The following is a 27,977-nucleotide window of genomic DNA, read 5'->3' on the forward strand; positions in this document are numbered from 1 at the left end:
AATATTCTGGAGATTTTTTTCAAGTTCCTCAGCCTTTTCCTTAGGGAAATTTTGTTCCTTATTTGCTGCTAAAAAATGGCGTCTGATTCAGTCAATGCTTTCGATGGAACTAAATGAAAACGTGATAAATTAATGTCCGATATTTACAGGCTCCCGCTAGACGGCGTACTCGAGCGTTGCGATCGCGAATTTCTACAAATCTTCTTGGCCACAAATTCTTCCGGATTTTCTGGAAGACGTAATGTAGTGGCAAATCTGATATTTTTCATTTAATTCTTGAATTTATAAATTTAATTTAAAAAGGTTTCGCCCACCACTACGCATAAGTAAATAAAGTATATAAATAAATGAGTGAGACTATCACATAATGTTCCTCACAGTCTGACTTAGATTTAATCGGGTAAGGTTGTGTAATGACCAAGCTCGGAGATATGACGACTAGATATTTCGGACACGGAGGCATCCGCATATCCATCCCAAAGATGAGATATGAAGCTCGGTTGCACGGTCTCTTATCATACTGTTCGAGAATTTCTCTATTGAGGATTTGAAACAGGTTCATCAAGCAAGACTTGAGGATTTGGGACTGAAATGACTGACGGGACTCTTAGTATTAATTATTACTGTAATACAGTCATTGCTGAAAGCCCTTATATTGTACATCAAGATGGAAAAAAAAACTGGTACGAAAGGCATTTCATTCTAGCACTTTTTTAGAGAAAAATAAATTTTTTGTAACTATCAAGATTTCATTTATAATTTTAGCGTATATATAAAACAGCTACTTTTCCTAGATAAAGTAGATATTGTTGAATAATTTGAAAAAAAGAATAAATGAACTCCTCCCGGAAACTATCAATAAGTGAAATGGTTTTACTACCAGCCTCTTCTCTTTTCCGTCTCGCGTTCACCCCTGGATACTGCTTAGTAGTGGTGATACTCCCATTCCTGAAAATCCTGATAGAAAGTCTGAGGAAAAACCTCAGCTTTATTCTGAACCTGGGCCTACTGAAACATTATCTACTGCGAGAAAGAGTAAGAAGAAGAAGAAATCTAAGGCCAACACCGAATCAACTGACATCATCATAGATTCGCAGCCTCCTTCTTCCCAGTCAGCGACTTCTACGATAATTGATAGGATACTCTGCCACCGACGTGGGTGAAGATTTTTACAGTAAAGGCCACTTCTGAGCAGAAATCCTGAGAATCGGAAGTAATTTTCAAAGGGTTAAATGCTGAATTCAAGACTGACGATCTGGGAAATATTTTACCAGGGTTTTACTGTACAAAATTAGTCCAATTTAGGAAAAGGGTCAGCAAATCTTCCGAAACATTATTCTACGTGAATTTGCCTATCTTCCGCGTCATCTTGAAGAATATCATCGCAGAATCTACGACCTCGAGAAACATCGAGGGAAACAACATCACTAAGGAGAGTCACAGGGGTGGCCGCGGGCAAACTCTATGCTACCACTGCCTGCTTTTTGATCATGTGCAAAGGAACTGCAACGGCCAATCACGTTGCATGAAGTGCGCCAGCCCACCTCTCCTACACCTCCATTAAGGGTCAATCAGAGTCTGCCTTGTGCTGGAATTGCGAGCTAACTTCACTGGCTGAGAGCTCAAACTGAAGAAACTGCGGGAAAAGCCTAATTCTCCTCGGGATAAGGCTTCAAGACTGGCCAGGACATAAAAAGTATTTTTTTCAAATCCTGAGGTAGTCGAGATCGTTAGATCTCTTCTGCCTTAATTTTTCTTCAATACCAGAATTACAAGACTGAATACAGAGGTTCTACTCTTCTTTCCAGCTGCTTACCTTCGGGTAATGCTCTTGGAAAATTCCACCTCCAGAATTATCTCACATCAGTGCAGTCAGCATCTTCCATGCACCTACAACTTCATCAGTACGAGGGTTTGCCTGCTAGGCCGATACCTTTTCGTAACCATCTTTTGTTTCCCACTGTGTCTCACATAATGCTCTTTAAACTTTAGGTCAATGATTGCTTATTTTTGTAGCGGCGCGTCTTTATCTAGAATACAAAATATTCAATTTCTTTTCACTCCAATTCATATTCTAGTTTCCAAAAAGAACCACTTTAAAGTTAAAACTTCAAAATAAATATGGGAAAAGCGCCGTAAACGCCCTCAAGAAATAGCGCTTCGCGCCAAACGCCGAGTTAAAAAGATATCCAGCAGCACCCTCAGTTTCCCAGATAAATTTTCATGATGATGACGTTATCTCTTTAAATTCTGTCAAAATATATAATCACGTTGACCTATAATCGTAATTCGGTAAACACTTTCCTACAACTTGGAAAATTTATGCTCGGAATTAGTTTAAGTTAGCTAATATGTACTAGACCTGATTGTCATGGAGAGTTTTTAAATACTGGTAAAACAAAATGAATCAACCCTTTGCTTACGGCCGCTGCAACATGTGGACCACATGTGATGGTACCGTAAGCAAAGGTTTAAGCTTACTCTTACTATTTTCAATACCGTTTAACAATATGGAGTTGAGAAAGACTTCGTGATTTAAAATATGATGCTGAGTTAAGATTTCTTGATAGTAGCAGTATACTTCAGAGTGCTTATAAATTTTGTCTAGATTTTAACAGTGTACGTTATTTTCACTACCCATCTTATGTTTTTAAGAACGAGTTCTAATTTGTGAAACCAGTAATTAATAAACTCAGCTGCAAAATATTGATAGGCTACATTTAATCCCAAAAACAGGTTGCTTCCAAATCACAAAACTAACATATATGAGGCTCGCAAGCCACAGAGTTAATCCACAACGCTCTTTTTTTATACAGCAAGAATGGGAAAAGTGTTATAATGTAAAAAAATGATAGTATATTAACTCATTTACAACCGGCGTATAAAAAGTGCTATACGTATGAAAAACACCAGTAAGTAAAAAGTCGCAAAGCATATTTGATGACATGTAGATACTTTTTTCTATTACCCATTCGTTACCCATGCCTTAACCAGACCTTAACCATGCCTTAACCAACTTGCTCTGGACAGCGGATAAATATTTTCGGATGGTAGTCTTTTAATGTATGTTTCTTGTTATAATAAATTCGATTTATAGGACTTACTACACTACTACTTCTAAATAATTTAAGGGCTTGTGTAATATGCCACTTTGCTACAATAAAACCGTGCTGAGTCTTGATAGTAGATAGAAATACCTTACCTCTGCGAGATAAATTCTAAGAATGAAGTCATTATGCTACCACTTTCTCAGTTTTGAGAAAATGTATTTAAAAAGACGCGAAGCACAAAGTAGAGTTAACCAAACTTTCGATTCCATTCGTTTGTTGCCTCTGGCAAATATTATCCGACGAAGTGGCAAGGGAGATACCACATTAGATACGCTTACATTAAAGCAAAGTACAGCTAGTGTTTAAATTAAATATTTCCTTTTGCTCATTTCCAATAACTCAATTTGTAAACTTTATAACGTTCGCAAAAGGCTTTTAAAATGTTAGCAAAATTATCACGAATTTTTTAAGCTTTGGTTTTCTTAAATGTCTCTATAAAATATTTGACAAAAAGCGTTGTAATTGGCAGGCCTACCCATATATAAAATAATTAAATTTAAATTCATCTTAGAAGCGTTCTGTACTGAAATTTAGTGATTTCGGTGGTTATTACAAATCCTATTTAATAAAAATAGTTGTAAGAGAATTATGAGATTTTTCGCTCATTTTTTTGGTTAAACGAAATATTTTATACATCATGGCATTTTTACTATTAACGATATAATATTGAACTCGAAAACTAGATACGGTGCTTATTTTATGATTTTACCAGTCAACTCTTATCCCCTTTATTTTCCTTTGCTTTCTTTTAAATAATTCATGATTGAAGCAACTTCAAAATAAAGTAACACGTGATGGTGAGGTAAAAGGCCCTTACGAGGCCTAAAAGCCTAGAACAATTATATGACTATGATACAGTACAATTTTCAAATTGAAGTGAAACTTAAAAATTAAGTAATTTGTTAGCTTTCAGTTAAATTAAAATTTTGGTTGATTATTTTAAAATAAATAAGATACAACTTTTTAAATTTTTATAGGAAATTGCAACCATTGCTTTTTTAGTAATAAAAAATCCATGAAACTTACTTGTGAGACAATCTTAGATTTTTTATGATATCCGAAAAAACCAGTATCAACTAAAACTGATTTTCAGATGGAATTACTTCTACTTATTATATAATCTTTTATTTGTCTCTCAGATAACAATATCATTGTTCAGTCATGAATTAAGTAAAAACAAATCAATATTGATTAACTAGAGAAGTTTGGACAATGCTTCTCTTATCCGTTCAGTTATTGCATAAGAACTATTCGACATAGAATCGAAACAAAACTTTAAGTGATAAAAGCTATAAATATCAATATATACATTGCAACTTTCATAAGAAAAATTAATCGAGAGACTTTGGTAGTACAGCGTGAGCGCAAAATAATAATAATAATAATAACTTTAAATCCAATGGTCGGAATTACGCGTAATAGGACTTAATCCTAATACTTCCCAAGGCCTGGCCTCAAATATGCAAATAATATACAATTATCTATTTATATATAATTCTCTTACGTGGCTCCCAAATTTTGGCTGTATTTCTTTTCCGCCGGTGGCAACGTTTGCCTTGTTTTGAAAACACCAAAGCATTCTGCCTTTTAATGATGTGTTTCTGATCTAATATATATAATTCTCTTACGTGGCTCCCAAATTTTGGCTGAAGTACTTTGTACAACTAAATAAGATTCTTTTCACAACAGTTAAATATTTACTTTATTTTCTTCATTCATAGAGAAAACAGTCGGCAAAGAATTCTGTTAGGTTAAAAAACATTTCGCTAAAAAAATAACGAATTCTAAAAAAAATAAAAATAAACAACTTAAAAAATAAAAATGCTGTTGCCAGCCATAGAATTTTTTGAAAGTTAACTTAGCAACATAAATCAAAATGACATAGAAGCGCAACTAGATCAAAATTATGATACCTGAGCGCTTGACGTAACAAATCCTTCAATTCTAAAAGTGTTGTATCGCCAAATGCCCAAATTAACAATTGTGTTCTTAAAGAAATTCTATAAAAAGGTTCAAATAAACAACCTACTTCAACAACTGCTTCTTGAAGAACTTGGCTCATTGATTAAAAATATTGTTTTAATTTTACAGTACTAACTTTACTTCTACTTTCATTATTGCTATGACCCTCTTTCATTACATTTTACAACTTCATGCTAAATTTGAGGACTTTAAGTTGTTTTGTGGTTGAATACTGACATTTAGAAATGTGTACATAAAAAAATTAATATTTAGAGGTTAAGAGTTGCCTCAGAAAAATTTGAATTGTTGACATTGAACTTAACAATGGAAACAATCGTTTTTGTGAAAAATTGAATTGTATTGTTGACATCAAAACTAAAAATATTGTGTTTCAACTTAACAATACTACCTTAATTTATACTTTAGAATTGCCTCGGAGAAATTTGAATTGTTAGCAATGACTTAAACAAAAAGTTTTATTTTAACTGACAAATACTATATTATAATTTTAACTTTTTCTATGACTATACTCATTTTCTTACTCTTTTCTTTGTTTTTTATACATTTTATATTTTTGTGATAAAATAAAAAACTTATAGTTGTTCTGCTTCTGAACACTGATGAAAACACAAAATGATGGGCTTCATCAACAATCAAAAATATATACATTTATTTTACAAATTCCATATTATTAAGGTGGCGCCCTTCAGAGAATTAAAAATACAAAATTATCTTCATCAAAGCCGATGCTTTACATCCGGCGTTCAGTGGCAGACTACTATTTCATATTGTTTTACAACACATGGCTTTAGCCCTCTGGTGGGAAAGACTTTAAAACAAAACTTACAACAGTTACTTTTCTCAACAACTGAAATTTAGAATAGTGTGATTAAGAAAAATATGTGAACTGTTTGCAATTTCAAATTAATATTGAAATGTACAGGTTTCGAATTTTCTACAGTGAAAAGTTTTCGGAACTTCAGTATTCAAAAAAGTATTCAAAAGCTAGACGTTAAGAACGTATCCATGAGCGAGCAAAGCGAGCATTGAATTGCGAAGCAATCCGAAATGAACTGCGAAAGCAGTTCCGGAGGTTGGCGAGCGCCAGCGAGCAGGGGGCGAAGCCTCCTAGTATACAATAATATAATATTTTTTAACTTACAAAATCAAACTTAATACCGTATTTCCTCTGAATAATCATAACTTTTATCGAACGGATGATCGGACTTTCACGTACTAGGGCACAGTCTTAATAGTTTCCAAGGTTTGACTTTAAGTGTGCAGACAATATTTTAACACAATGTCTTGAAAAGAAATCAAGCATAAAACTTTACTTTCTCTGAAATTTTTTCAGACGGATATTTGAACTTTCGTGTACTAAGGACACAATCTTAATAGTTCTCAAAGCCTAACTTTAAATATGCAGACAATATTTTAACACAATATAGACAATATCTTAAGTTATGAAATCAAACTTAAAACCGTACTTTTTCTGAATAATTATTTTTTTTTTCAGGCGGATGATCGGACATTCACGTACAAGAAGTACGTTTTTTGTGTTTGATTTATTGATTCAAATAATTGTCGGCACTAATTACCATATTTAAGGTTTATCTTTGGAACCATAAAAACAGCTTTTTGTTGCCTGAAAATCCGATTAGTCGAACAACATTTACTTAAGGTACAATCCTTTTTTTTTCTCTGGACATGGTACTAAGTAGATATATTTTTCCTTTAGCTTTAAGCAAGTACTATGTTCCAATATCAAGATCAATATCAGGACTATTTAATTCCAATTTTATTTTCTTATTAACAGTCATTTGGTTTTTATTGATTCTCACTTTCTGTGTTTTTAGACGCACGTATCATATTTGGGTGATACCAACAGATCTCCGTAAAATCTGAAAGTTCTAGTCCTAGTGTTTTGATTTTATTGAGCACCTGGGCCGTGAAGCACAGGTGTCATTTTTTAAACAAACAGAATTTTTTAAAAAAACACTCAATCATATATCTATATATGTTTAGTTTATTAATATATATATCAGGGCTGACTACTTTCAACGATTTTTGAAAAAGTTTATTCTAGTGGTAGCTATGTTTAAGTTTTAATGTATTATTTTTATTCATTTAAACTTATTTTCCACACCACCACACATAAATGATTTAAAACTCCATATGCATCGCCAATTAGTTCCAGTTCTTTCGCGGAGAGGCTTTAAAAAAAATGCCAAAATTATCAAAAATTTTGATAATTTTGCCAATTTTTTTCCGGTACATTAATGTTTTATTTAAGTTTAATTTTTTTTTCTTTGAAGTTAACCCACACTGTTTTTCTAAATAGATATTATTAATCAAAACTAAATAATGCAGTTAAATAGAAAATTGTGTTTCATAAAAAAAAATTTTTTTTTTTTGAATAATGCGGCTTTGTTATTTTTTTTTTGGTTATCAACTCTAAAGTCTTTTTTTTTTGAGAAGGAAAAGGAAGGAAAAATAGAGCTCTATGATGTCTTTCTTCGTTATTTACATTCAATATACGATACTATCACTTTTTTAATAAAGAATATTTGTCATTGTTTACAATGCCCATGTAAAGTATATAACATTGCCGAGAAACAGCAGGCATTGTATACATTACCGCATTACTCTCACTATGGGTAGCATATATGTGATGTCTACTTTTTTTGACGTGAAATTTTTTTATTCGACGTAAAAACTTAACACATCCACCCAGAACCAAGCGAATTTTGTCACCTCTTTTTTTCCCTCTTAAAGAACTCTCTTGATTTATTAGAATGACAACTCTACTTCCGAAAAAAAAAATTAGGCGAATCTAAGAAAAATTGAGGAAAAATCACACCAAGTCCTGCTGAACGCCTAAAGAGTGAATAAGTACAATGTCGAGCAGATGGTGACTTTCCCAAGAATTGCAATTTGGCTGAAAGAAATCCCCTCAATTGACCTTTTTTTTACTGTTTTGTTTTTAAATCAAGTGATTAATGTTCCGCCCTTAACACTGTCGAAAAGGGAAATGACCAAGGAAATTTTTCTCCAAAGACACAATTTCCTATTTCACTTAATCGTCACGCGAGATTCAAATCGTTGTTACAGTTCGCGTCTTCAGCAACGATGTGCTACACTAACGCAGTTTTGATTGGTTACGTGACTTTTTTAATACTCCCAAATAATTGCAATATGGTTAGTTACAATTAATTGGAAATTTTATTATTCATAGGATTACAAACATTGATAAGACTACGATTATAAATATTAATAAGATTACCTGAACTATAGTAATAAAAAAGCTAATGCAGGAAGAATTAATAGCATGAAATATTTATCTGATATTAGCGATTTTCAAGTTTCATTATGACTATTTCTTCAAGACTTGAACCAGGTCGACTACTTACATGGTAAAATTAAACGTGGTTTCGTTATCAACTTATTTTAGGTGGTATTACAGCTCATATTAAAATAAAAGTTAATAAAGCTTACGCAGCACTATTATATTGCATTTCACGGAACTCTAGGGTTCCGTGGAAAAGTTGAAGGGGTTCCAAGAATAAGGAACATTTTTGAAACTTAGTAATTATATTTTTGTACGTAAATCCAATTAATAACACATTATTTACTTAATATTTCGGTTAAACTCCAGACGAAATTGAAAATTATTAAGTAAAATACCGATGGAAAAAATGGCATTTTTTTAAAAAAACAAATATTGGTATAAAGCTCTTTAATAACATTGTATTGGATAAATTATGAAAAAGACATGTATTTGTAAAAAAATCGCATTAGTATAAAACATTACGCTTTTCAAATCTAAATGAAATTGCTAAATTTGTTAATAGAGAAATAAAATTTACTATTATCTATTTCCAACGTTTATAGCAATTTTTTTTTCGTTTTCTTATCAATGAAAATCATAATTCAGCTTATTTGTTTAATTTTCAACTTACGTATATACAGCAAACAAAATTCATATATCTAGACTAGATTCAGCTACAAGGCTGCGAATTTAACTATCGGACTTGGTCACAGGTTTTACCACTTTTAAGCTTTGTTAACATTTAGTTCAAAAAAGTTGCCATGTATATAACCTTATTAATTTGCTTTGGTATATTGCAAAATTATACTCTTAGAGTCTCAACTAAAACATCCCAATTTTTTAAGAAAAACATTATTATTGTTCTGATAGTTTAATGCGAAATATGTTTCACTATTTTGGTGTTTACACACATTAACACTCGATTTTTTATTTTGTATTTTTATATTAAAACGAAAAGTTGTTATTAAGGCAAATGAGGTAAAAAAACGAATGTTTAAATTTCGCAAACATTTTGTTCTGTGAATTTAAAGAACTTACGTATTTTTTATTTCTGCGCGGTCGACTCTAAATTGTAGTTGTTTTAAATTTTCACAATTGGAGAAATAAATTTTAAATGTATACAGGGTGTCCCAAAAATCATGGTACATACGTTGGAGGATGATAGAGCACAACTAGAAAAGCACAAACCACCATGCAATCCATAGTCGGAATAAATATCGTAAGGCGCTAGAGCGCGAAACATGCTTTTTCACGATATGATAGGTAACAAGACAGACATAGGTGAAATGAAAATACACCGATTAAAAAAAGAAAAATATTTTATTCAACAAAATCAAATTAAACAACATTAAGTCCCCCATCACAGGAACTGCTCTAAATTGCTTACGCCAACATTAACGCAAGCTTCACTACGTCGAAGGTGCGACTGCCGTACATTATCGAAGACACCGTAGCTTTCTTATAGTATCAGAAGCAAACGGATATCAAGGCAACAAGGTTTAGAGCAGAATTTTTGAAAATATCGTCGTAGATGAGGCTCTTCATATGACCCCAGGGCTAAAGAGAATAGAAGGGCTNGGAGTGAACTAGCCCTTGTATTCTCTTTAGCCCTGATATGACCCCAGTAGACAAAGTCTAGACGTGAGTGGACCGGTCAGGTGATTGGACCACCGCAAATCTATCCATCAACCCGGATGCATGAAAGCTAAGACGTTACGTGCATCCACATCGCAATGAGCTGGTGCCCTGCCTTGTTAGAACCACATTTCTCGTGTGATATGTGTTGAAATATGGTTTTAACAGTTCTGGCAACACCTCTCGGAAAAACACAAGGTATGAATCTCCATCCAAGCTTCTTGGCAATGGGTATAGCCCAAACGAATGATTGTGCGTGCATCCGTCACGAACATTTAACGCAAAACGTTGCTGAAACGAACATGAACGTAGTGTGTACGGGTTTTCAGTTACTCGAACATAATAGTTGTGTATATTCGAAAAACTCTCGCGTATGAATGCGCATTCGTAAGAGAACAATACATATGCACAAAATTGCCGGACCACAGCCATCTGGGTAAGAAACCACGAGGTAAAAATTAACACGTGCTTAGTAATCCGGGGGTTCCAGGTCCTGAACTCGTTGAGCATGGTAGGGATGCATTCTTTCTTGCAGCACTGGCCACACCGTATTACGGGAAGCGTGAGCGGCTTGGGACACTGCCCGCGTGCTAAATTCAGGCCTCTCGCTCATAGGAGGCACAATGTCATCCGTTACAGAGAGCGTTCTTACACTCCTGCCACGTTCGGTAACCTTTATGCAACTTGAAAAGGAACCCCTCTCGCAGATTTGTTGGTGCAGTCGTTGAAACGTCCTCTCATAAGGGGCGCGTCTCGTAAGAAAATGCACTCGGTGCAATCTTTAAACTTCCCTTGCATTATCGTCTGCAGCTCCATACATGTAATACATCTTAGATTTTTCCTGTTTTGAGTTCACATGCATCTCATCGGTGATCTACATAACGAATGAAGACAGATGCTGTGAGCAGCCTATTTTTGGCGGTCACTGTGAATCGCCCTCTAGCGCCCTACGACTTTCATTGTATGGGAGTTTGTGCTTGTCTGGTTGTATTCTATCATTCACTAACGTATGTACCCTGAGTTTTGGGACACCCTGTGTATTTATGCAAAATATTTAATTGTGAAAAACCGTTATAAGATTAGAGCTGAATATCAACATCGCACGTGTGTACACCTACATACATAAACACTTCATTGAAACAAGAATGTTCAGTGAATATTCATGGACAAGGAAAGTATTGCAATTGATAGAGTATATTAATTTGCATCTCTATTTAATTATTTTTTTTCTAAGTTAAGAAAGATTCGGTATTGAAACTTATAAATTAAGAGATTATTTCTTAATAATTTATTTGAACAAATATTTTGTTGCATTTATACAAGTACTGTGATTTTACCTAATTCGGATATGGACAATTTAAATTAGTTTCCTTGGGAAAGCTACAGATTTTTTTTCGAAGCGGTATTTTCGGCATAGTTTATTTTTTATCTGAATATAGTTAATAAGAAGTTAATACAAGTTAATAAGAAAGATGCATGTTTATATTCATAGATTTACTCTTTCTGCTTCTTTGAAAATAACGTATAGGACAAAAAAAAATGACCTCAACATATTGTATCCTGAACTGAAATATATATATNTATATATATATATATATATATATATATATATAATCTTCTAATCTTAAGAGTTTAATAATTTTGAACTCTTAATTTTTTCAACTCCGACTCCATCAATATTTTCTTCGACTCCACCGCCCTGGACTTAATTTATGGAAATTAGTACTTCCTCCTCTCCAGAATCAGTCTGTGATGGTTGCTTTCTTATTCGGTGACCAGATCTGTCCATTTGGAACTTCTCATAACGTTACGATGGAGGTGGCTAACACTAGAAATACTCGTTGTGTCACAGAATTAACCATCTTTGCGCAGCAAATATTGGCATAACTCATTCAAAAGAAGATGAACAGAAAACTAGGCGCTCTGTTTTTACTAACAACAGGTTGCCACAACCTTGCTGCAAAATTTATTCCCTATTTGACTGTAACGTTTTCTTAAATCAAAATTTATTGTTTTGCTAATAACAATGCAGCAAACGATATTAAATGGGTTATATTTGTTTGCACTGCAGTTTGCAACATATTCACATTAGTAAAATTTTAATGCTAAATATGTTATCCGAAAATCATTTTTTGAACAATAATGAAATTTTTTTGGCATCAAAATAAACATATAAAATCATACCGCTCAAAATAGAAATCAGTGCAAATTTTTTCAGTTACTTATCAGACTAAAAATTTAAATTTTTCTCTAAAATAAATACTTTTCACTGTTGAATATTTGTTTTTCTGTTTTAAAATTTTTAAAATCTACGCTGAAGATAATTTTTATATATTTCCATATATATTTCATCATGTGAAGCATTAAATAACAGATTTACTTTGTTCATATAAAATGATAGTGATTATAGTTTCATGTGCTAAATTTTTACAATCCAACTATTTTAACCATTCAAACTTGACTAATGTTTAAACGTGCAGTGGTATTTATGCATATTATCCGAACAACTAAAACAGGTACAATCAAATTAGCAAAGAAAAACAGGTGCAATCAGGTATTAACATCAAATTTATCGAAAAAAGTATTCAATATAAAGTTTACTTTGCACCAAATGTGCAGTATCAAATTTGCAATATTCAAATTAAAGTATAAATTCCTTCAAATAAAAGTATCAAATTCATACAGCGAAGTATTCAAATTAAAATTAACATTGCACCAAAAACATAATATCGAATAAAAGCTATGTATTCATATTGATGTTTACCTTGCATCAAGTGTAAAGTATCGAATTTACAATTTCGATTCAAATTAAAGTCTACATTGTATAAACTGTAAAGTACCTTATTTAAGGGGTAAAGTATTCAAATTAGCATTCCTCCAAGTTTAAATTTTCAGATCTACAGTGTAAAGTATTTAAACTAATGTTTACATTGCATCAAGTGTAACGCATCAAAGTTGGTATAAATAATTCTAATTGAAATTTAAACTTCACCCAGGAAGAAGTACCGAATTAGTACCATTTTATTATATACTATTAAAAATACCATCATTAAATCTCATTTCATTGTTCAAGACATTCAAATTAGAATTCCATGAACAAAGTGATCCTCTCTTTAATCTAGAGCAATTTTTATGCATTCCTTATATTTATTTATTCCAATATCTCCACTAAAAACAAAAAATAATGTTTTAACTGAAAAAATATTGTAGATTATAAAGAAGGATTAATATCGATAAAAAAAAAACCTAGAACATTTCGAAGCATTTCTATAACCCATTAAAATGCATAATATACATATAGACAGCAACAACCTTAGAATTTCGAAGAAAGTAACGTATTTCCGAGTAGTTTGTTTTATAAACAAAATAAAAACATCGTGCCATTTCTTTGTATACTTCGTGAGTAACCTAGGAAACTCCTTAATCGAATGGAATACTTCACTCGGTGTGAGCTTTTCACTCCGTTGCCAGACTTCGGCAAAGAAAGGAAAATGTCACGAACATGGAGTTTCAGACATAGAATATTAGAAAATCGTTTGCTATAAGAAAGGAAAACGATTTTTTTTCGTTGTTTATAATTGGGTGATACTTTTGACAGTGACGAATTGCTAATCTGAAAACGATATTTGGAGGCCACAAAACGGCAGCATCAACAATTTTCGGTGGTGGTGAGGCTCGTAAGGCCGTCCCCACTATTATCATGGATGGTGTCAACAGAGATCCCAATAGCCTCTCCGAATATTTACAGGTTTGTTTACAAACTTCAAATTCAGTTTTAATAATACGTAATTGTTCTTCACCTTTTACCCTTTGCAGTCCACTCTGATCTGAATCCACTCTAATATTGCACCAAAAGTCACCACTTTGAAATTTAAAATTTTAATATTAATAACCACATTATTTTAAAGTTGTTAGTTGATATATAAAATTTTCGTATGATATGTATTTAAATAATTTAGTGCTTACATATTTAAATATATTTTCAAATGCTAGAGCTGCAAAATGTTAATAAATTTGCACATCATAATAATATTTAAGGGCTATGAAACCACCAGATCAGAAAATCAAAATGTTACTCGAAAAAAAATTGTGGGGGTAAAGTACTTTATAATTAAAGTAGCCATCTTTGACGACCAGCTTGGTCATCTTTCAATATTATCTTGTACAACATGCAAACTTTAACCGTAACCAAGCTAAATACACCTCCCAACTGTATTTAAATAGTCGAATTCTGCAACCCTTCCCCCAATCCTAACACCATAATTAGTTTTAAACATTATATTATTCAGATTCCCGCTACGTTGCTCGAGCGGAAGTACATTGATTTCAGTTTTAACTTTTTTTTTCAGGTTTTAACTTAATTATCATTTACTTTTTTAAAAAAATAGTCACGTCAATCTAATTGTTAAACATTTATAATATAATAATGCGTATAGTTTTAATAACTGAGACTTGTGAGTTCTTACTTTTGCCTGAAGCTGATTATGATTAAAAGCAAAGAATTTTTCTTATCACCTTTCTTTCTTTTTGTCATTGATAGTAAAAATTTTGCCCTTGTGTCTAATCAGTGTTGACTATCATAATTTGACTAAGGTCACCAAATGCATATTATCAAATTTGCATTTGGTGTTGTTATTTATTACTTAGTATTTTAGTCGCTAAGGAATATTTTTACCAGCTAAAAAAAATTAGGTTTTATTTAGTTATTGGCCAAATAAACTTGCTAAACTTAATTGACGGTTAATCCTTTTTTTTTTCAAAAAGAGAGAGAGATAAAATAAACTTTAATTTTTGTAAACGAAAAAATACGTGATTTTTATAATACTATTTTCCTGATTTAAGTATTCTTATTTCCATTTGAAATATATGAAAGCGATTGTTTTTTTGTTTTGTTTTTTAATTTTAACTAATAGCAATATTAAGTATACCCTTACAGGGTAATCACAAAAGGGAAAAATTAAAATGTAGTGACGCATTTTAAAGAGGTTGTTGGAAATTTTAGAGGTTTTAATTTCACTTTAAGAAATAAAGTTGGCCTATTTAACATTTAAAGTAACAACTAGAATCCAAAAATAAAAAACATAATTTAACTGCTGTTTTCAATAAGAAAATAAAATCTAATGAAAAATCCGTAATTTGATTGTTACTAATCTAGTTGAGTTTAATATTCTTTTAAAAAGACTGTACCTTTCTTCATTTGAGAAAAAAAGGGCAACATGAATGTTTAAATAATAGGATTTATTTTGCAGAAAAAATTTCAATTTTTATCAATGCAATTAAATTAATTACTAAATCAGTGATGAGATTACTTTATTTGCACACAAGTATTGTTNTTTGAGAAAAAAAAGGGCAACATGAATGTTTAAATAATAGGATTTATTTTGCAGAAAAAATTTAAATTATTCTCAATACAATTAAATTAATTACTAAATCAGTGATGAGATTACTTTATTTGCACACAAGTATTGTTAGAAAATCACTAGAAGCCACCATAATTCTTAAAATTCTTTCAATTCTTTCTATGAGGAAGGAACTGGAAATACCTTTACCTCTTTTTTAAATTATTCAAGAGCGCTATTGAAAAAAGTGGTAACATAGCCTTTATAGAAAAAGTGGTAATTGTTTTTTTTTTGCCCATTATTTTCTTTTCAAATTTTTTTTCGCTTGTAACTTTTCATATCTTTCATCAAATCTGTTTTGTTTTCGTCCTGTAGGTCCGGAGAATTAAAACATTTCACCTTTATTCCATTTTTAAGTAAATAAATTTTCATTTACAAGCACGAAAATGGCATGAAAAATTATAAATCTCTCAGTCACTTATTTTATTTACTCACATTATTTTAGAAAATCTGCAGCTTTCATTATCAGTAAAAAGGCCTGACACATTACTATCAGTTAATTTTTAAATCTTAAGTTGGAATTATTTATATTAGATGTTAGCTTAAGTTTTTTTTAAATCAAATTCAGATCAATAAAACAAATGTTAAATTATCAATTTCACTACCACCTTAAATATTTGAGAAAAAATTTCCCTTTGAAACGGTAAAAGTTAGAAGCAGAGATAAAAAAAAATAATCACAATAGAATAAGAATTTCGTTTTACTTCATATAATTTTAAAAATTTTGCCAAAAGTATTGTTCTTGGCAAACCTGCTATAGCACTTTAAGACCCAGCCGGCAAGATTGTGCGGGTTAGATATTAATCCAATAATTTTGTAATGCTGTTTACTGATTAATTGATTTTTTTTGTTCACATCGTACGAAGAACGAGCATTCATCCAGTGGTTTTATAATTATGAATAAGCATACTTCTCTTTGGATAGTTGACCCTTAAAATATGAAAAAGAATGGCCGCCGTAATCTGTGAAGTGTGGGACCCATATCTGCAAACTTGTACGGTCATAGGCAAAAAATTTACTACTTTAATAAAATAATTATAAAATTTAAAAAATTAAGCTTTTTCGCCAAAACTTATTTTTATAACTGTCTAAATAGACTTATATATTTGAAAGATTGATTTACTATGCCATATAAAACTTTAGAAATCAGTGTTTGCATATTGAAACACTGACGTTGCTGTTATGAAAAAATATTCTTTCAAGCCAGTACAATAGGTTTAATCAAGAAAAAATTTTTTAAAAAAATTTGAAACCTCCCCCCCCCACCTTATATTCTTTCTAACTTTTTGTGCACGATTTGATGAATTTCGCTCTATAAAGAAATTATTTTTTTTAATGAAATTACATGATTCAAGATTTTATGTTTTAAATACCTCACAATTCAAAATACTTTTTGATCGCTGCTAATATAAATGAGGGAAAATAATAATAAATAACGTTGGGTAACGAAGTTTTGGGGTTACGGGTGTGAGTATTTCAAATCTGAACCAAATTTTGTTCAGAAAATTATAGACATTTTTCAAAATGTTATTTTTAGTATGGTTTGTTTATCCGAATAGGGTAAACCAACCAGTGAAGGAACACTACCCAGTGAAGGAACATTTTATATATGGGTCATTCTCACGAAAACTGTCATTTTTCAGTTAATAAAATCCCAAGAAACTAAAGTGAATAAAAAGCTCTGAAACTTTTTATATTAATAGAAATATGTAATGGAANTTAAAAAATTAAGCTTTTTCGCCAAAACTTATTTTCATAACTGTCTAAATAGACTTATATATTTGAAAGATTGATTTACTATGCCATATAAAACTTTAGAAATCAGTGTTTGCATATTGAAACACTGACGTTGCTGTTATGAAAAAATATTCTTTCAAGCCAGTACAATAGGTTTAATCAAGAAAAAATTTTTTAAAAAAATTTGAAACCTCCCCCCCCCACCTTATATTCTTTCTAACTTTTTGTGCACGATTTGATGAATTTCGCTCTATAAAGAAATTATTTTTTTAAATGAAATTACATGATTCAAGATTTTATGTTTTAAATACCTCACAATTCAAAATACTTTTTGATCGTTGTTAATATAAATAAGGGAAAATAATAATAAATAACGTTGGGTAGCGAAGTTTTGGGGTTAACGGGTGTGAGTATTTCAAATCTGAAACAAGTTTTGTTCGGAAAATTACAGACATTTTTCAAAATGTTATTTTTAGTTTGGTTTATTTATCTGAATAGGGTAAACCAACCAGTGAAGGAACATTTCATATATATTGATTAAAAATAAGAATTTGAAAGTTTTTCTTTAGATTGATTGGTAACAATAGCTTACTGCCAAACAATAGGAAGTCATATAGCAATGTTTTGGATTACCTGGTCAAATAGACTTCTCCGGAAAAATGTTTGAATTTGTTATTATCTCTGCAACACCTTGTTTCTTTGAAAAAGTTATAAGGTGAGTGTTTGTATTTATATGTTTGAAGTGGAATTGATTGCATGTAGTAGTTTTATTTTTCTCACTGTGAAAAAGAGAATTCAAAATATAGTTATTGAAGTTACGTTTTATTTTTTTTAAGCATCACAGCATTATAAAGTACTGAGATAAGGGGTGTTTATTCACTGGATCACTAAACGATGAAAAACCAGTGAAGGAACAAGTGTTCCTTTACTGGGGTTTTTTCTACGTTAATGAAAATAAAAGATAAACTTTAATTTTCTTGTACCTTTAGTGAGGTTCCGCATCAAAAGTATGTTAAAAATACGAAAAATAACTTCTAACCAGTGAGGGAACAGGCATGTTCCTTTACTGGGCATAGATTTCCCAATGAATGAACAGTATGTGTTAATATGTTGACACTTTAATTTTCAATTCATGATTACAAAAAAAAGTTAACATTTTCCAAGTATTTATATGTTATAATTTCAAGAATAGGCTTGTTTTTAAATATTTGTATGGCTTATAAATTCATAAAGAGCATTAAAAAATAACCAAAATTAAGTGTTCCTTTACTGGGTGTTCATTCACTGGTAAGAGCTGTTCCTTCACTTGGTCTTCTTACTACTTGTTATTTGAACCTCCAAAACTTTAAAACAATATTATGTAAGTTCTCTACAATTTTTTTACATAATTTGCAATTAGTAACAAATATGTTGACACTGTCATTTAACTAAAATTACGAATTTTGAAATTAATATGATTTTTTAAAAGGCAAGCGAAGCTTAAGTGTTCCTTCACTGGTTAGTTTACCCTATATATATATATATATAGGGTAAACCAACCAGTGAAGGAACACTACCCAGTGAAGGAACATTTCATATATATTGATTAAAAATAAGAATTTGAAAGTTTTTCTTTAGATTGATTGGTAACAATAGCTTACTGCCAAACAATAGGAAGTCATCTAGCAATGTTTTGGATTACCTGGTCAAATAGACTTCTCTGGAAAAATTTTTGAATTTGTTATTATCTCTGCAACACCTTGTTTCTTTGAAAAAATTATAAGGTGAGTGTTTGTATTTATATGTTTGAAGTGGAATTAATTGCATGTAATAGTTTTATTTTTCTCACTGTGAAAAAGAGAATTCAAAATATAGTTATTGAAGTTACGTTTTATTTTTTTTAAGCATCATAGCATAATAAAGTACTGAGATAAGGGGGTGTTTATTCACTGGATCACCAAACGATGAAAAACCAGTGAAGGAACAAGTGTTCCTTTACTGGTTTTTTTTCTAAGTTAATGAAAATAAAAGATAAACTTTAATTTTCTTGTACCTTTAGTGATGTTCCGCATCAAAAGTATGTTAAAAATACGAAAAACAACTTCTAACCAGTGAGGGAACAGGCATGTTCCTTTACTGGGCATAGATTTCCCAGTGAATGAACAGTATGTGTCAATATGTTGACACTTTAATTTACAATTCATGATTACAAAAAAAAAGTTAACATTTTCCAAGTATTTATATGTTATAATTTCAAGAATAGGCTAGTTTTTAAATATTTGTATGGCTTATAAATTCATAAAGAGCATTAAAAAATAACCAAAATTAAGTGTTCCTTTACTGGGTGTTCATTCACTGGTAAGAGCTGTTCCTTCACTTGGTCTTTTTACTACTTGTTAATTGAATCTCCAAAACTTTAAAACAATATTATGTANAATCTAATCAATTATTTTGCAATTTACGATAAATCTATTTTAAATGTTTTATTGTGATTCTGAATTAAGTGACGATAAGCGTCACATAAAATTACAAATTTTGAAATTAATATGATTTTTTAAAAGGCAAGCGAAGTTAAGTGTTCCTTCACTGGTTAGTTTACCCTATATAAATTTATAAAGGACGAATAGGTTTATGTACATACGTATTCACTTGTTTTCTCCTTTGAAAATAAAACAAGACAAAAAATATATGACCTTACCATATCGCATCATAAACTAATCACCATCTCCCTACCACTCCCTACGTAGAGAGAAGTAGATACTTAATATTCACTCGAGGTAATTTTAAAAATGTAAGGTTAGGAACAGATTATTAAATTGCATAAAAATTGTAGCTCGTTGAGAGAATTCGATTGCAAATTTGAAATTAGTGGCGCGAAAATATATAAGATCGTTCAAAAATTTCGTGGAACAGAAAACAAAACAGAAAAAATTTTCCTCTGTGTAGTTATTACTGTTTTCTGTGCTTAATTTTTTCGCGTAAGCAAATAGGGAGAGGGAACTAGTGTGAACACGAAGCTAATGTAGACAAATGTATTATTTCTGTTATTTAGCACTGAAAGATTCTGCAAGTTTTGTAAAATTGGCAAAATAGTGCTACACTTTCCTACATAATTAAAAGACTTAACACGAGATTGTTAACCTCTTGGGGACGGGTGATTCAGAAAAGCATTCGTACAAAATCAGAATCAAGTTGCAATTAAATAAAACCAGACTTAAAAGCCANAAAAATTATGTTTATAAAAGAAAAAATAGTATATAATTACTACCACTTTAAATATGAAAATAAAATTATCCGTAAAATCCGGAAGAGTTGTCAGGTATGAGATTCTGCAAGTTTAATAAAATTGGCAAAATAGTGCTACACTTTCCTACATAATTAAAAGACTTATCACGAGATAGTTAAGTAGCATATTACGAAATAAGCCTTTATTGGTGAAAATGAAAATTCTTAATTTTTGCTTTAATAAGCTTTAGACTTGGTTCATTCATCGTTTTTAACAGTCGAAGATATTATTTTATGTATGTTATGAATGAATATTCTTATTGCGTATTTTAATAATAACTTTTGATTGGCATTGACTTAACTGAAGGAGATTAAAAGAGCAAATAACAACACGAGGCTTGTGTGGACATACAATGGTGGAGCTACTGAGGACATGTTAAAATTACTATGTGGTTCCATGTTTCTTGGAAGAGCTTAGTAGTGGAAATAAATTCACGTTAACACTAGTAGGAAATTCCATTTTTTAAGATACCATATTAATGTTTAGAAGTCTTGTAGGTCAGAATTAAAGTTTTCTTTACAAAATAATGCATAGTGGTTGTCTCAAATATATTAACTAATAGAGGTATACTTAATTTAGATATTCAAACAAACATTAAAGCAGGAAAAAGTAATAAAATAGAATATATAATTTTTCTTTTAATTACTATAATTTTGATGTTTTAATTCAAAATATTTTAAATACTTTAAAATAGTTTGACCGATATTGAAGCCCACGTAAATAGGCCTATGCGGTGAAAATTAAGGATTTCTTTTTCCAAAGCAGATGGCAGCACTTGAAGAATTTTCTGCTCATTGAATATTTTTGTTTCGTTGTTCAGGAATTTCAAACAGGTGTGAGCACTTGATTTATAATATTTTCTTACTGATTTGGCAATTTATATTTTATTTTATTTTTATTTGGTTTATCTAACTGCAACTGTTACTATATTTATATATTTTGATTTATAAGTTGGCGTTTCATTTTTAAGTCTTACTTTGTGTAGTTTTGAGTAGTGTTTGATGGTTCATTGTTTTTCAGTGCTTTTCAATTTTGGTAATGATTTTCTCATTTGTCTATTCATTATGGGGTCTCGGGGCACTGTCAGTTTTGGTTTTTCCACTGACAATAGAAAGGCTCCTATGTGTTTGTAGACAGTGTTGTCCCCTGAAGAAGTGCTGTCTTACTAGCACACATATATTTTATTTTATTACTTTTTCCTGCTTTAATGTTTGTTTGAATATCTAAACATTTTCTGATGGATTCATTTTCTGGTTAGACTAATAGAGGTATACCTAACATTCGTTGCCACTTTTTGATTAAGACAAAGATAGAGCTTTCTGTGATAAAAGATTAAGAGTTAATTGCTAACATTTATTAGTGTATTTATTTCCTCTAGTAGATTATTTTAAATAAATATTTCACTTATTTACAATTTGTTACTGTATTTTTATTAATTTGGACTACTTATTGTAAAATTGCGAATTTAAAAAGAAATTACGCTGTAGCTCATTTTTAGAAATACTACTTTTCCTCAAAGCAGATATTTAATATTATTTTTGAACTGCTTTATAAAATCAAAATTCTATTTCAGTTAATTGAAAAAATATGTTATCCTTCCTCCTAAATAAATATAAAAAGTATGCTTTTAATGCAGACAATTGCTTGACGAAAAAAAAATTTTTTTTTCATATTTGGAATAAAGTTCAGTTATTAAATATAAATTTATATTTACAAACTCGAAAAGTTAAAAGATTCCTGAAATACTGAAAGTGGTTGTCTAATTATTAATAAGGAAAGTAAAGTTTATTAAATTTTGCCATTGCTTAAAAATCTTCACAGACGTAGAGATATAACCAATTTGTTTAAATTGTTTAAAAACTGTGGTGGTTAAAATCATCATAAATCAATTTCGTAACATTGAAAATCTTACGGTAAAGCATAACATTTTCTACTACTTTATATATTTAAGAAAAATTGCCCATTAAAATGAGTGAAATTGGAATATGTATACGTCCTAAGTTTCGTCAATAACTAAAAAAAACTTAGATTACTTATTCAAAATAGTATTATTGGTCAAAATATCCCATTAGGATTTTATTTGCTCTTTTATAAGTCGCAATATTAATTAAAACAATTATAATTAGATTTATGACTTGTTCACGTTAAAAAAGCAACTGTTTTTAAAAATAAAGAAAGATATTGAAAAAATATAGATACATTCAAATTAGCTTACGTGCCAATCAAAATCAATTAAAGAGTTCAAACTAAGAATAAAATAAAATAAACTATACTTCATGGCAAGTTAAGAAAAACCCATTGAGACATAGGACTTAAGTAATGCACATAGTTCTGTTTTATTTCGTTAACAAACTATACAAATAAGCTTTCAAAACAATAGAAAGGCTTTAAAAAGTTAAGAATTAAAAGTAAAAGTTCGATAAATAAGGAGAACATTCGTTTTTGAAAACTGTATGATGTTGCAAGAGCATTGGATTTGATTGGAGCACTAAAAATAGCGCGATTTATACTAACGTGCTTTTAACAAATCAAATGCGAGATGAAAAATTTTCACTTTTGCTTCACTGCAGAAGAAAATGGCCTACAAGAAACAATACAAGGATTGCTATTTATATTTCTGGCCTTGGCAACAGTAAGTGTTGCTAGGCGACCGCAGACGATTTTAATCGAAAGTTTGATATTTTTAAACATAAATTCAGCTGACGATTAACCATTATAGCTTCATTTGTGTTGTTGACAGTAAATTGAAACGTTCTTCTCTTTCAAAAAATGGAATTGAATCGTGAACATTTTCGTGTCATTATTTTTCATAACTTTCGACGTGGATTATTAAGACAAGAGTGCTTCGATGAACTTAATTCTTTATTCAGCGATAAAGCGCCATCCTACAGCACTGTAAAAAATTGGTATAACGAATTTAATCGTGGTCGATATTCGATCCAGGACTAATCCCGTGCAGGTCGTTCAAAATCCGTTGTTGTGCCAGAAAAGATCGATGCTGTGCGTGAACTGATAAAGCAAGATCGTCATGTGACATACCGTGAGATAGAGGCGTCTTTGGACATTAGTATGACTAGCATCAATAAAATATTGCATGAACATTTGAGCGTAAAAAAAATTTGTTCGCGTTGGATCCCGCATAATCTGACAAACGCTCAAAAAAAGGCTCGTGTCGATTGGTGCAAGGAAATGTTGGAAAAATACGTTCAAGGTACATCAAAGGCTGTGTATAACATCTACACAGGTGACGAATCATGGATCTATGCATATGAGCCGGAAACAAAACAGCAATCAACTGTATGGGTCTTCCAAGACGAGGCAAAACCAACAAAAGTTGTTCGAGGAAGAAGCACATCGAAACAAATGATTGCCTGTTTCTTCGGCATTAACGGTCATGTGGCAACAGTGGCGTTAGAGCAACGCAGGACGGTCAATTCTGAATGGTACACGACCATTTGTTTGCCAGAAGTCATCGGAGAAATTCGAAAAAAGCAGAAGAACAGGCGAATCATTCTTCATCATGACAATGCGAGCTCTCACACATCGACTCAAACAAAGGCATTTCTGACGGAGCGAAAGATCGAACTGATGGGTCATCCGCCGTACAGCCCTGATTTGGCACCCAATGACTTCTTCTTATTCCCACACATCAAAAATAAATTACGTGGACAACGATTTTCGACCCCCGAAGAAGCGGTTGATGCATTCAAAACGCATGTTTTGGAGTTACCTCAATCGGACTGGAAAAAGTGCTTTGAAAATTGGTTCAAGCGCATGCAAAAGTGTATTCATCATCGTGGAGAATATTTTGAAAAACAATAAAACCAATTTCGATCCTACATATTTGTTTTTTCATTATTAGGCCAGAAATATAAATAGCAACCCTCGTATTTATTATTATTTTATCAGTTTCTCAAAATGCGAACAGAAAGATGTATATTTGTGGTTTTTAGATATAATTTTTATCTATTCTTATTACTAGTTAATTAATCATTCAATAAGTTTTGCTTTCCTAATTAAAAAAACAAGCAACGAAAAAAGGCTGTATAACGTCGATTCATGTTCGAGCCGGGAACTTGGCATCCATTTGGCGCGTGCTTTGAAGCAAACAGGCTCTCTCTATGGGGACAGTAGGGATAATGGTTTTTCTTAATTTGCAAAAGAGTACAGAGATTTTTAGAATATAATAATTAATAAGCTTTTTAGTTAAATTTATAAAAATTGTCTGCGCTACAATTTTTACCAATGTTCATAAGCACCTGGAAAAAATTTAAAAGTGGTAGTAATATTAATCTAATTTTTTATATCATTATGTTTGTAGCTACCAGAATATTTCATTTTCTCTAAATAAATATATATGGATTCAAAGGTGGCAGCTATGAAATTTTAATTCGATAGTGGAAGTTAATGTTAAGAAATTTTCAGCTTCTTTATAACAAAATTGATTTCAGTCATTAATTTTTTCCAGGTGCGTACGAACCCTGTTTTACGCGTTTCGAAAAAGTTTCTCTCCTGTTATGGCGAACTAACTACCTAATTCACCATCACTTACTCATACTCATATGTTGTAGTTATCTGAGCATCAGCCCCACGAAGGGCTCTAACTAATTCATCTGAGTGGGAATGTATGATAAATCACCGTAGCGCAATTGAATGGTGAAGATTCACCATCACTTACAGCTGGTACTCCTTATGTATGTTTAAACTATTTAAATGATGTGGTAGTTAAAAGTATATAAATCACATTTGTTAAAACAGGAATCAAACATGAATTCATTCAAAAACTTTGTTACTACATTAATTATAAAAATAACACCTTTCGGAAAATCCGGAAGTTTCCTTATCGCCTATATTCAAGCAGTCACGGCATGATTTATCACTCTATTGATACTAAATATCTTACAACTCTTCCTGATTTTCCGGAAACTTTTATTTTCTTTTTTTTAATGTGGCAGCAAAGTTTTCCCATTCATGTTTCATATTTATTTTTTAAACTTAGGTTTTAACAAATTTTATTTAATATTCCTGTAACTACCACTATATTTAAATAGTTTAAACATAAACACTACGAGCTAGTCATTTTATCGAGTTTGTGGTGATGGGGAAAGGTAAGGTAAGTATTTACCCACCAATATCACTTCAATAGATATTTCGCCACTGAGAAAAAGCTTTTTTGAAACACGTAAAAGTTGGCAGGTTCAGTTTTCAGTTCGTTGTCGCCAACGTAAGCCTTTAATGGGCCATTTATCTCTAGTGAAGGTAAATTAAAGTATTTTTGGAATTGAAATAATTTTAAGAATAGTAATTGATTTAAGAAAAAAAACTCATTTAGTTTAGAAAAATGCAATTTTTTTGGTGGTAAATATATTTAACACGACCTATTAGGAACTTATTGACTTTTATTTCTCTTTATTTATAAAATAAATTTTATAAATGCTGCAATATCTTTTATATGTTTTTTAACACGTTCAGGCCGGGAAAAGTGAAAACACTGGTACAGGAATAGAGAAAATACTGGTAGAAGAACTATTTCGATATTAGATAATATTCGGGAGGAATTAATCTATTCTCAACAATAACAATTCACTGTAAGGAATTTTATCACGGCGAAGAAGCAATTCAATATAAAAATTGCATTCGTTAAAAACAATTGGTAGTTATGGATTTTTATTATTCCCAGAAAAAACTAAAAAATGAAATTTATTGTCACCAGTTTTTACTCCGGTGCGCTGCCAAGATGAGACAATCTAGCGTGATCCACCAGTGGGTCAGCCCGGCGTGAACGTGTTAAACTAACAAATGTTACCAATTTTATTCAAACGCACTTCAAGAAAGCTGAAGTTATTAACAAATGGAAACCTAAATTAAAAGTGGTGGTAAGTATACTTCCCACGGCCTTCGAAAGAGTTAAAAAAGAGATCCCATCGATTGTTTATAGACGTCAGGGATGCCACTTAAAGTGTTGATTGATAAAAATTTAAAATCCATTAAAAAGAGAAAAGAAATTAGCAACTTTTTCTTGTATATTTCTTTCAGCTTACAATTCAAGGTGTTAGTACAGATTATTTTTGATTTAAATATGAGCAATTTACAATGCATATCGCAGTGGTAGTTACGATTGAATAATTATATAAATTAAATAAATAAAAAATTAAATTACGACTTCTTACATTTTTAGCCGCCTGGGACATTCCTACGTGCATACGTATTAGCGCTTTATATCATAAGATAGACGGATATATAATATTTTAAGTCACAAATTTCTAAATTTTTTGTACTTGTGACAAATTTATAATAATTGTGCACGCTATGCATTACTTCATTGCACCTTATGCTCGCATCAAAATAGTTCTTCCTCAGTTGTAGTGACACAACTAATGACGTGATATTGTAAGCAATTACTTAAATTCAGAGATGCCAACTGCTCCGGACACGATAAAATAATTTAAAAAGAGGTAGAAAACTATAAACTAAAATTTGCAGATGTATGGTAAATTTTGCTAACTTTTTAAAATTATACCTATGACTAAGCTTTATTAAGGTGGCGAATTACGTAAGCCTTCGAATTATTTAGAAATAGTGGTAGATAAAAACCTTATAAATCGAATTTATTAAACCAAGAATCATACATTAAAAAACTACCACTCGAAATATTTATCCGCTGTCAGAAGCAAGTTGGCATCTCTGTAAATTACCTTTTGTCATCAAAGTATATAACAAAGTATTATAATTAGCCGATCCATTTTATGTGTATTTAAATTATTTAAATGCAGTGGTAGTTAAAATTATAATAAATCCAATTTGTTAAGGCAGGAATTAAGCATAAATACAAAACTTTTGTTACCACAATTAACATAAAAATAAAATCTTCGAGAAAATCTGGAAGAGTTGTCATAAATGGTAATAAAAGAGTTTTTATTTATCGAATTATGGTTTTAAATGCAGATGGCCATACTTCTGCACTCGAGCCATTTTGAGTATCCGCCGTGTCATTAAAAAAAAATAAGAGTCTTATGGTATAAATGAAATTATGGCTTAGTAATAATGTCATTTACAACTTTTTTGCAAGACGCTAACATGGCTGAAAGCATATATATATATATATCAGTGTTTTCACTACAGCGCGAGAACGCGAGAATCTCGCATATTTTTTTCTTTTCTCGCATTAAAAAATGATTACCGCGAGAAATTCGCGCATTCTATAAATCAATTTCAAAATTCGCGAATTTCTCGCATTTTGGAAAAAGCTTCGAATTATGTCATTTAGAATAAAATCCGTTTCACTTTTCTTCCTGGATCTTCATTATTTTCAACACTTGCCCCGTTATCCAGCTTCCCTATTTACCAGTAGGCATTGTTCAGAACTTTTTCGAACAACAGAACACAACCCCTCCGAACCACGGAACCCCTTTCAGAACACATTTCTCTGCAACCACGTGTTTACTGTAGGTATGGTTTTTCATGTAAGACGTTCAAATTTTTTTATGCGCTAATGTAAGATGGACAAATACCTAGTAAAGGCAAAATCTTCTATGATGATG

General features: G+C 31.1%; 2 protein-coding genes across 2 annotated transcripts in view; one reads left to right on the top strand and one right to left on the bottom strand.

Moving 5' to 3' along the window:
* The window catches only part of LOC107438502 (sulfotransferase ssu-1), a 16,108-nt gene extending 11,750 nt beyond the window's left edge, over positions 1-4,358 (bottom strand). The window contains exon 1 of the mRNA XM_071177257.1: positions 4,137-4,358. The gene's annotated coding sequence lies outside the window, so the exon portion shown is untranslated. The remainder of the gene's footprint in view (positions 1-4,136) is intronic.
* Positions 4,359-13,509: 9,151 nt separating this feature from the next.
* Positions 13,510-27,977, top strand: part of LOC107438457 (caveolin-3-like) — a 49,066-nt gene continuing 34,598 nt past the window's right edge. The window contains exon 1 of the mRNA XM_016050760.3: positions 13,510-13,783. Coding sequence (XP_015906246.1) covers positions 13,736-13,783 — 48 coding nt within the window. The 5' untranslated portion in view covers positions 13,510-13,735. The remainder of the gene's footprint in view (positions 13,784-27,977) is intronic.

This window comes from Parasteatoda tepidariorum, chromosome 2, assembly GCF_043381705.1.
Source record: "Parasteatoda tepidariorum isolate YZ-2023 chromosome 2, CAS_Ptep_4.0, whole genome shotgun sequence".
Classification (NCBI taxonomy): domain Eukaryota; kingdom Metazoa; phylum Arthropoda; class Arachnida; order Araneae; family Theridiidae; genus Parasteatoda; species Parasteatoda tepidariorum.